This window comes from Trachymyrmex septentrionalis, unplaced genomic scaffold, assembly GCF_001594115.1.
Source record: "Trachymyrmex septentrionalis isolate Tsep2-gDNA-1 unplaced genomic scaffold, Tsep1.0 scaffold9, whole genome shotgun sequence".
NCBI classification, from domain to species: Eukaryota; Metazoa; Arthropoda; class Insecta; order Hymenoptera; family Formicidae; genus Trachymyrmex; species Trachymyrmex septentrionalis.
In genome coordinates this window covers 3818480-3830274 of record NW_017306091.1, presented here as the reverse complement: position 1 = coordinate 3830274, position 11795 = coordinate 3818480, and the positions used below count along the sequence as shown (strand labels likewise).

The window sequence follows — 11795 nt, the reverse complement described above, 5'->3', positions numbered from 1 at the left end:
CGTTTTTAATGAAGTCAGTGCTTTATAGATAAGAAAAAAATCCAGACATAAGACGTCTTTTACAAGTCTTTTGGAAAAACGTCTTTAAGATATTTTTACGTCTTACGTCTTATTTTTTAAACATGCGTGTCATCTGGATAATTATAATTAAAATAGTTTTAGCCACAATAATGTAAATGCATTGCTTTTTTTTTTTACGAATTCGAGCACGTCTTACCCCGTCTTACCCCGTCTCGCAGCACCACTGCCGAACCGTCATTTCAGCAATCGTATACTTCAGCATAACAATAAAATTCATAAAGTAAGCTTGGTGAAATGAGTGAAAAAATCCAGTTGCCTCTCAAGTCTCAGACGATATGATAAATTAGTCTTATTGAGATATTTAAACAATTAATTAAATCGCAAAGAGAGGGCTGCTAATGTCATGCGGATTTAGAGTTCATATTGATTAGAGTATAATTAGCTCTCTGTTATTCCAATTCCTATAGCGTGGATTATACGAATCGGCATAGGCTAATAATAAATGTGGTATACAGAGCTCGTTAAATAGGTCGGAAATATAACTACAGTTTTTCGCTTAGCGATTCTTTAATACGATCGGTTCTTACCTTTAATTTTCCGCTGGATCTAAGAGTAAGAACCAATCGTATTAAGGAACCACTAAACGTTGACTGATTTGTTTTCTCTACTGATCGCTGCTATTCACTCTGTGCCTGTGGTACCGCAACGTCAATCACCGACTGCCAACTGCAAATGCTATTTTGTTTGGCAAAAGAGGCATTCGTGTAAACATTACAAAATCCATTTGCAAAATGCATCTTGTACTGTAAATATTGTAATAAGTTTCTCATCAAGCAAACTTACGAATAATAATATTGATATGTTACTTGTTTTTTCAATAACAATCCAATTGTTAATCGGGAAAGATTTAAAACTAAATTAAAGAAGGGAATGTTAGGCTTGGTACGAAAATACTACGAGAGAATACCTTGTCATCGATGGTCAAATGTCTTTTTTTTTTTACGAACAGAAAAGATTAACATGAATAGAGATGATATTGTTAACAATGGAAACAATATATTATCTACAATCAAGACTCTTTCGGGACACATATTCGAGGATTGATAATCTTGTAGCTCTCGCAATATATGTGGGCATGTATATACGATGTATATACATATTCGTATATATTTCTCTTCTTCATACATATATTTCTCCTCTTTGAAATTGTACGTTTATTTTACACGTGGAATTAATATAATTAATAATAATATGAATAATAATAATAATAATAACAATAATTATAAGAATAATGTACATACTTTCACCGTTGTCGTTTACATAATCGTGACGGTAATCGAAATCATGCGTATAATGATCATAATTATGACGTAATTAGTACAGGTTTGCCAAGTGAAGAATTGCTGTTGAAAAAATTTGATTCGCTTGATTTGATATAAATGTGTATCCGAGATTTATTTAATACACAATTCGCGCCGTCCATTACGCAGGGCGGTTATACGTTAATATTTGTCTGCCATGATCACTCGACAAAACAGCACATGCAATAATAATCATAATAATAGTAATAATTCGGATAATAATAATTAGAAAAATTAATAATGATGAATTCGAATAACTATCCTTCCTCTCTTCTCTCTCTCCACCCCTCTCTCTCTCTCTCTCTCTCTCTCTCTCTCTCTATCTTTTTCTTTCCCGCTTCCTTTCCTCTCTATACATAAGTGCACAATTATTTACAGAATCAATATAATGACAAATTCTAGGGTGCCTCTTGAGCGCATTTTAAAACTTGGATTCATCTGGAAATAATCCAGGATTATTTGGCACATCTTGCTTGCGTCCTTTCACATGCGGTCTGATACGTGATACGATATTGAACCGTCATGCATTGATTGGCTCTTAGAAGATCGATTTTAAATAGCTAAAAATTGAAATAACGATTTTTTTTTTTTCACCGTAGACACATCTCTCTAAGTCGCGCGTCCATTTTTACGACTGTTTTTCACATTGAATTTAGTGTATCTATCTTTTTCTCTCTGGATCGACTAACATTACACAGTTGATCTAATCACGACACAGTAGCCCACAATCTCTATACGAACGGACACATCTTTGCCGAATTTACCGGAGCTCTTAAAGTCATCGAAGAAAAGAAAAAAATACAGAAAAGTTACTTTCCGACATAATACACAATTATTGCTAACGCAAGAATATTTATAAGATACACATCGCGCACTTGCATTTACCGAATAATTTCCAATGAAAAACCACAGTGGCCTTTCTTCCTCTCTCTACTACACATTTTTTTTTCTTTTCTATTTCGCATCGATCCCTATTTTCGTAGCGATACAATGACACAGATAAACATCTTTTACCCTATTCGATCGCGTTGCGTAATAATCGCTCCCTGTAAAAAAACACTTAGGAGAAACAATTGTTTTATGCGAAATTTTCAAAAGCTTGTATACCGAACCACAGTCGAGCCTAAGTCTATTGCGTTTAACGAATCTACGGGTTCGAAACACGAGTTTCTGCTCTCTAAACAAACACGAAATGTCTAGGGCGAACGATAAAACGTTAGCGAGTTTCACCTTTTTCGACATCGCAGACGTTTCCTCTTGCGTTCGAAGAAACGCATAAAGTGCGTCGTTATGCTTGTGGGATCGTCGTTTTGGAATTTTTTTTTCTTCCTTTATAATAAGAGCTTCCGCTTGGTTAGAATAACAGGACTGCCAAAAATTTCTAACCAAAATTTCACGTGAAAAAACATGCGACTCTCTATGATCGTATGCGAAATATATATATATATATATATGTATATGCGTATGACTGATTCGCGATATAAACGTAAAAAAAATTAATTACATTACGCGGAGTTAATAATGTAATCACGTTAATATATTCGCACGTGCTACGCTGAATAAGAATCTTTTAAAAAATCTGGATCGGAGCTCCGGTTCCACTTATCAAAATTTATCAAAACGTATATGCGATAGATCATAGAAAATTACACGATATTTTCACGAGTCCCCCAAGTTAGAAATTTTTCACTGTTAGGAGACATCAGGTCAGGTACACTTCCTCATGTAGAACGGGCTATGTAAGAAAGAGCAAAACGCTCGGCAGATGTGCTTTGGCGCACCGAAAAGATGATACTTTTTGTATACTCGCGCATCTAATATAATAATGTTAACCGCTTGGGGAATGGGTCAGTCATGAGAATTTAATCGTAAATACCTCTGATACTTCGGCGTACGAACGTATTTCAATCGGAATTATCTCGGGATACCAAAAGTAGACTAAACTGCAGCAATTCTGTTTGAAATTTAAGCGGAAACTTAAATTTAAGTCTTTCGTCAGATTATCGTCCGCGATTTGATTACATATTCGCTTAAATTCGAAACATCATTGATGCAACCGAGTCTCGAAAACTGTCGTCTTTCACGGTGGTATATAAGCACCATATTCTTTTTTTCTTCTATAACAAATGTAAGAATCTACGTCGAGGAGTAGTTCGTCACAGAGGTTGAGTGAAAATTTTTTGCAGAACATTCATTCTCTTTTCTATTTCTCTTCTTCCCTTTCTCCCTTTGAAGATTGCTCCGTCATTTTCATGGCACCAAAGTACGACAACACGCGCGGAAGACTCTGTCAGGCGAGTAGTACTTGCAATATGATAACCGGGGAAGATTTAAGATTTGCGTAAGAAACATAAAACTATGTAACAGGCACCTGTAGAAGAACCAGTTCTCCGAATTTCTATTAGACTTGCTTGAAGTCTTACTTGGAAAAATTGCGTAAAAGCACTTGTCTTGCAAACAGATACCGCAGATACTGGCCTCCGATCGCCGTCCTCACCGTCGAGACACCGTATAGAAACGCTCGTCTTAAGCGCGGCGATTAAGACCGCTTAAGTTACTGAACCCAAGACGCAGGCACCCACTGAGGTTCTCTCTCGAGCGAATTAATCTCCGTGAGAAGCTGGTTATACGCCCGATCCGTATCGTTGTTGAGGATAAGCATATCAAACAGATGGCCATACTTATCCTCCATCTCACGAGCCTTCTCGATTATGTCTTTTAATTCTTCCTCTTTGAAGCTTTCGTTGTTCTTGATCCTCTTCTGCCTAAGCTTCTCGAGGCTTGGAGGCGCAATAAACACAACATACGGCTTCAGATCCGAATTTCGCAGGATCTTGAGACTCTGGGGATGCAGGTTTAAGACACAGATTTTCCCGGAATTAACCACTGTCCTGATGGCCTCCACGGACGTGCCGTAATACGCTTTCTCGTATTCGCCGTGCTCGACGAACTTCCGACAAAGAATATCGGACTCGAACTGAGCACGAGAAATGAAATGGTAATCCTGCCCATCGACTTCGGAATCTTTCTTTGGACGACTTGTATCTAGAAATCGAAAAAATAGAATGTATTATTTAGATTATTTTTATGCTTTATTTATAGATTGAGGTATTTCTTTGAAAAAATTTTTAGATTTGTATCTAACTAAATTTTTAGATACTTTAACGAAATCGGTTTTTGCGTGTATAAAATAATAAATATTCATAGCATATTAATTGTTTCATTGGCTGTAATAATCCTAGCTTCACATTATACAAAATATATTATCTTAGTCAATCATGTTAGTTTCAAGTTAATCAACTTCATCGGGTAGGCTTTACAGCAACAGCTTTGCTGGCGCCTTACCTTTTGTGTCTACCTCACACTTATGTATATACATCTCATTGTCAGTATATTTCAAGAGTATAATAAATTAAGTTAAATTAAATTTTAAAAAATGACACTTACGTGGTATCGCTGCAGCAAAACGTTCGCTGTCCTGCATCAATCTCTGCCTAAGTTCGTGCCGTCCGATGTTGGGTGGTCCGATGAGTACAATTGGCCTCTTGTGATTTGCACGAGGATAGTATAAGGCGACTTCCTCATACGTCAGCACTTCTTCGCTGTCGTAATCTGCAAGAAAACTTTGCGTCTAAGAACAGTCTTTAACAATTTGTAATTGACATTAGGTCAGCCAGTTTAGGCTTTACATACCATCTATGGCAGTTGTCGCGTAAAGTGGATATCCATCGTCATTGAAGTTCGCGCCAAACTTGTTTCGTTTCTTCTTCTTTGGATTTTTTCTCGCGCACAATAGCGTGCTGGATTTTTTCGAACCTCGCATCGTCGATTTGTCGCCGGCTATCGTCTGCTTCATGGATTCTCGTCTGTATAGGTAAAACAGAATGCCGTTTTAAAACGGAATATTCAAGTATTGGCGCGATTATAATCTTCGATTATAATTAACTCACTGATGTTGAAATGCTCTGCTGGGTATTAGACCAGCCAGTGTCTGATCCTCTTCACCCTCTCGATATGCTTGCCACCAGTTAGGATCCTCTTGGGAAATTACGTGGAGTACATCGCCCTTTTGAAAGCTTACACCCAACTCTCTGCACGGTATGTACGGGTCTTCTTCGGGATCGTAATCGAAATGCGCTCGTATATGTATCTAGATGCAAATGGTAAAAGCTTTATGGTTACACATGTCATACCTGCGTTATGTTCGTGCAATAAAGCCAAAATAGCTGTTTCCTATTAGCGTCGATCTATAGATAATTCTGTACGTGTAACTTACAAGTATCAATGCCGTCTCGTTAAGATAAGAGAACAAATGTCATATGCTTACATGTATATGACATTCGCTTTTATACGTACGTTGGTTCAGTCAATATAGATGCACTGAACGAACTTTAATTAAGCGAACGACAGAGTGACTAAATAATATTGATTTTCTTGAACTACAGACATCGAAATCGTAAAAAGACGTTCAAATGTAAAACGACCAATGTCATTTGTATCTTGGAAGTTGAAGGACAAATGTTTTCCCTATCTGACATTTGCCCTTTCACCTCCAATGCCATCACCGGTAATATTGGTTGTTCTAGTTTCAAGATCCACGGTAGTCCACATTTCTAATACGAGAATATGCTAAATATATCAAGATGTGTGCTGTATATATCGTACCTGAGTCGTGTCTTCTCTCCTTAAATTATTTCTGTGGCTCGTTGGAGCCGGAAGTACCAAGAACGTGAGACCACCCTGCATACCAGCAAGAATATCACAAACTTCGTTGACAGTCTTGCCGCGCATTTCTACTCCGTTCACCTCGAGAACCTCGTCGCCCTCGTGCAGGAGTCCTGACTTGTCTGCCGCGCCACCGCGAACGACACGTCCTTGAAAGACAGAATTAGTTTTAGTGTTAGAAATAATATTCTCGGAATTGAACGATAAGATTATACGACAAATATTCAGTAAATCACCGGTATACTTTTAGCAGAGATAGAGGAAATGACAATTGCGTATAAACATGATTACCTATGATTACCGCATCCCCTTCATTTCTGACGGTAGCACCCAGAGGTTCGTTAGTTTTCTCAATTCGGATAATTTTAATGTTGTCGACTACACGGGAATCTTTCCAACTAGACGTCGGACTGGGCGGACCACTGGGTGGAGAGGACGGGCTTTGCTTCCTTTGTAAACCTTCCACGTAGGAGACGATAGAGTCGTGCGCCAGAAGCAGAGCCTCCATGTCGTAACTTGTTAGAATACTCGTTAACTCTTCCACGGCGGCTATTGTTTCTGCTCCGCCGACACCTGTTGCGGTCGACGACAATTGCCATTTTTCAAGGATATCCACGCACTGGAACATCAGAACGCCAGAGCATTAGAATTATGACATAAATCGAAAAACAAGTAAATAATAATAACATATTTAATATACGTAAGAAGGTCCTTCATGAGATTTGTTGAACAAATGATTAAAAATACATGACATGAGATATAGTTTCTGAGTTATACATTTATGTTTAAAATTCATTGGAAAAAGACCTCTATTTAATTAAATAGAAATTACAAAAAAAAAACATCATTATTAAAAATTGAGAAAACAATTTTAATAAGCTTTTCTATACTATTCTAATTAAATTACGTACGCAATGTTGTATACCACCTAGCTTCACGATTGGAAAAAAATTTTAATTAGTAAACAAAATGTGTATTGAATAGCGTTTTAAATAGCTTGAATAATAGCTTGAATAGATCCTCTCTTTTATTATGTTCTAAATTATCAATTTTACATACATCTCGCGCTAAACTCGACGCGTCATCGGCATGATGTTTGAAAATCTTGCTCGCCCTTAGCCGATTTTTTAAAGCATGACGAGTCGCCAGGGCAGACGCAAATTGATTCTGCACTAAAAGTGTTCGGACTGCCTCGAGCTCGGCTTCGACACCTGGACCCGAAATACCGAGAGCACCTGAAATATTTCGCAGTTGGAGCTGCAGCCTCTCCAGCGTAGCAACGACCTCGCCGTACGCTGAAATATGAAAGGTATACTTGTTAGAAATTTCCTTGCGGAATCCTGTGCCGCCGCACCCGCTGTTTATTTACGCTACACAAGCGGGCTATAAGGGAAGAGCGAGGAACTATATTTAGTAGCATTCAATTTTCAGCAACTTTCAGAATTCTTTAAATACCGTTCTCGCGTTTGTAAGTTCATGCAATTAAATGCAAATGAGATAGGTCTAAAGTTCTCTTCAAATAAAACAAAAAATCGAAAAAACTTAAATATTAATGTAAAAATAAATAAAAAGTACAAACTGTACTATATTAAATTTTCTTAATTAAATTTATCTGTCATTCTTTTTACATTTTCATCTTGTGGTATTTTCTTTTTAGAGAGAACTGCGAGAATATATATGGAAAAGAAAAATTACTCACTGAGAGGCCTGGGCGGCTCCTCCACTTCTTGGACTGCATTAGGAGTGGCGTGTGTAATTCGACTGACGCCGGTGGTCACCTCGTCCTGTGCGTAAGCAATATTTGCCTGGCCACTGAGACTCGTCGCGTGGCTCTCCAAAGCTTGAAGCTTTTTAGAGCCACGGAGAGAATGGCTGAGCATTTCCTGCCTTTCCTCCTCATCTTTCCGTTTCCGTAACTGCTCCTGTAAATGCGATACGACCGGTAAACTAAATTTTCTTTTACAAGATATAAAAGTTGTTCATGGAAATTTAAATCTCGTAGCAAAACAGAACTCTCCATGTGTTCTAAAAGTCGAGATATCAAAATTCTATTCGACAATTATTAAAATGTATGACACGTATCTCTTCACAAAATATTTCACATATTTTTTCTAAAAGATTAAATACAATACATTCTTATTTAAATGTATTTTAGATGCAATTGTGTATATAATAAATAATAAGATTCTTTAAAATATAAAAAGAACAGAAAATTTATATTAGACTAAAACTTATCACGGTTCTCTTTCTGTAATTTATGTAATATTTATCTAGTCTACAATATATACATTGGAAAAAAAATATTTAACATATTTTGAAAACATAATATTTTAATTCAAACTCTGGTTAGATTGTCTTAAGGAAATCTTGTCTTATTGAAGTATCATAATTATGCTGATTATGTAAAAGTCTGTGAAATAATTGCTGTATACATCAACTGTATGTAACGAGTGTCGCAAATATGTACGATTCGCTGCAAAATTTAAAGACCACTCAATGCGGTTGCAACTTGCGAAAAGTAAGAAGTTCTTGAATGATATTAAATTCAGAGACTCAATTGAACTTCTTTGCGAATGCATATCTATTTATCAATTATTTCGAGATAGCTTATATCCAGAAATGTGAAGTTTTTAGTTCTCAGTCAATTAAATCTGACACAATACACATCAATGTACATATCTCTCTCATATATTCTATAATATTCTATACTATGTATCTACAAATAATTTGTTTCGCTTATTATTGTTTTTAATCTATAAAAGTATTTTCAACAAAATCTGTTTCGTTTCATTACTCCGCATAAATCTCGTTACTCAATAATTTTATAAAATCGCTCTTGTTTTCTAAAGTTTATATAATCGCATTACGTGAATGTATGAATTAATTAAATAGATGAAACGAAATGGAATATGAAATATTTGTTGACTGAGAGATTTTCTAAATATTACAAAAAAGAATGGTTCCCAAGTTTTCAAGAATCTGTGAAATGAATTATTCATACTTAAAAAATACTATATTTTTATTATTATTTTCGATATATGCAACGCTATATTTAGCAAAGTCTAATTTGCAATAAACTTTTATTTTCTTCATGAGTCAGTAACATCTACTCGCGATCAAATTACATGAATTTGTCATGCTATCGGCGATATTTGTGATTCGTGATCTACGCCCACCGGTGTCAGTTGATAAAGTCGTCATTAGTCAGCCGTCGCGTTTTACCGTCGTGAAATTGCAATGCGTATAACATGCCCGATAAAAAAAATGTTTATCTGCAATGCCGCAGTAGTCGGCGGAAAAACATATGACTCTTAATTTTCATTTACATAACGAGCACCACATTTTGCCGCGCAATGCTGAACTGATGCCTGAGTATGAGGATAAACATATCTCAGTGAAGCCCTATTTACCTCGATAGTGGACGTAAGGTTTCCTGTCTCGAACTCTCGCCCTCCTGCACAGTGTACTTAGACAACATCAACATGTATGTGTCGACTTAGAAAAAAAATGACAACAAAATGAATTCCGAGAGAAACCAATGTTTTCAGTTGTTTACATAAGTCTGGACGATCTCTGATATCTCGCGGTATCTACAATCTGTTCCAATGTAATTACATCTTGATAAGAATTAATTTACGGAATTTTGTAAATAGAGAGAGAATGGTACATAAAATGGAATTGAGGGAGGAAATTGCAACGCTTTATGGTTTATATATTATAAATTCACAATTATTAAGGATTTTTAAATAAACAGCAGTTTAAATAGTAATAGAAATATCAAAATGTAAATTGATAAGAAATGTAAGATATATGGTGGCTATTCGGTCGATACTATTGCAACTAATAACTTTCATAAAAACAGGAAAGTAAAGAAAAATGTGTTGAATTTAGGACACCTGCTGCGGCAGTATCTCGAGATATTAGAGCAGCGAACCGAATTGAAAGTCTGAAATAGGTTCCCCGTCTGCTTGAGGCAGATCAAGAAACTGAGGTCAGGAAAATAGGAGCCGTAGAGAAAAAGAAGAAAAAAAGAAGGGACCAGAAAGAAATCCCGAACGCAGCAGGCCTGCGAGTCACTCTACGTCTACACCTATCGAAAACTTCGTAACGCTACACTTCAGGCATGTAATCTTAGACTATTGCAGGGGTCCTTTACATTCCAGACCGCACTTGACTTAAGGCAGGTAAGAGCGTGGTATGAGGATTCCATAAGATAAACAGACTCGCGCGCGGCCCCGATGACGCCAGTCACGTAAGGGGTTCTGGCATTTCTCACACTTACAGATCCTGAGATTGTATGAATTTCAAGCGCGCCGCGCTCTATTCACGAGCATATCCAGATCTCATCTACGACTTTCCACCCGAAGAGTTTTCCACCCGACTTTTAACGGCTCGACGAAACGAGGTTCAACGAGGAGGATGAAAAATTATTCGACGCGGGACGTCACAAATGGATCCTCACGCCGCGTGTTTTAATTTCAAAAAGACATCCTTCCCCTCCACCTCCGTCCTCCGCCGAATTGCATTTATTAACGGACAAGCCGGTACTTCAGTGTCACGTGCGTGCACTTTCGTAAGCACACGTTCGGAATATAAATGGAATAAAGAATTTTCCACGTTCCACCGGCGCCCGTTTAATCATTTCCGAATAATCACCGCTTGTTAACGCACCCCCCGTTCTGTTAATGCGCCTAATTAATTTCCGCTCGCGCAAGGTCGCATTGCGATTTCATTTGTCAATTGAACCTGGGCTCGGGGAATTCGGAAACTGTGTGTCGCGCGACGAATGGTGCCTCGATAATAACCATTGTCATCACAATTTCCTGCGCAACGTGGTCACGTGAGTAGCGAGCTCTGTAGTACGTCCTTTTAAATAACGATCCGTCATTTACTGCCTCCGTTACGCAATCCACTGCTTACCCACGGCTGTTGCGTGATTCTCACGGTTGAAAACTCCCTGCAAAACTTGGAAAACTGTTTTTCCGACAACGCGCGTTGTCATTAACAGCTTGATCTGCATCGCGCAGGGCAAAATCGTAAATTTCGACGAGAGAGCTTTATCGTTGTGACGAGGCACCGGAGGAAGCGCACGTGCCAGTTTACGAGCTAGACCGGCGATATTGCGCGGTCAACCCTTCTTCAATATGTAAATCATGTAAATCGCATCTCGCGCGTAAAGATTCCTTTTTACGAGAGAGAATGTTCATCACATCGAGCAAAATCAACAATGTTTCGTGGCAATTGCCAAACGTAATAATTGAACATAATTTTTACAGCGAAATCGATTGCGTAAAATTTATTCTTTCAACACACAGACGCGGCTTCGATATTAATAATAATAATCAAATAAACGCTTCGCAGCGCGCTCAGATAGACGTGATGTGATAGATACAAATTGCAACATTGCGCATTCCCCGATCTTAACTTGCGCGCGCAGTGAGAAAGAATTATCAGCATTTATCTTGAACGTGATACTTTAGAAAAAGAGAGCGATATACTTTAACCTACCCTCTTTCCGCTCAGTTCAAAAGAATTGAGAATAAAATCTTTCTCTTCAACTCCATACTTTCAAAAGAGAAACGATTATGCTTCGAGCTACGTCATGTTTTTTTTTTCTCTAAACCGATAGTGACAATTTCATAGGGATTGCGTTAGTCTATTATCGTCTATACAGCACTTACCAGCTTC

At 37.5% G+C, this 11795-nt stretch overlaps 1 protein-coding gene across 4 annotated transcripts in view; it reads right to left on the bottom strand.

Moving 5' to 3' along the window:
* Nucleotides 1-2048: 2048 nt before the first annotated feature.
* LOC108755833 overlaps nt 2049-11795 on the bottom strand; it is a 72083-nt gene continuing 62336 nt past the window's right edge. For all 4 annotated transcript variants that reach the window (XM_018499136.1, XM_018499135.1, XM_018499137.1 and 1 more), the window contains 8 exons: nt 7807-8029; nt 7167-7402; nt 6399-6726; nt 6048-6256; nt 5333-5532; nt 5076-5248; nt 4830-4994; nt 2049-4427 (listed from right to left, as the gene is read on the bottom strand). In XM_018499136.1, coding sequence (XP_018354638.1) covers nt 3937-4427; nt 4830-4994; nt 5076-5248; nt 5333-5532; nt 6048-6256; nt 6399-6726; nt 7167-7402; nt 7807-8029 — 2025 coding nt within the window. In that variant the 3' untranslated portion in view covers nt 2049-3936. The remainder of the gene's footprint in view (nt 4428-4829; nt 4995-5075; nt 5249-5332; nt 5533-6047; nt 6257-6398; nt 6727-7166; nt 7403-7806; nt 8030-11795) is intronic.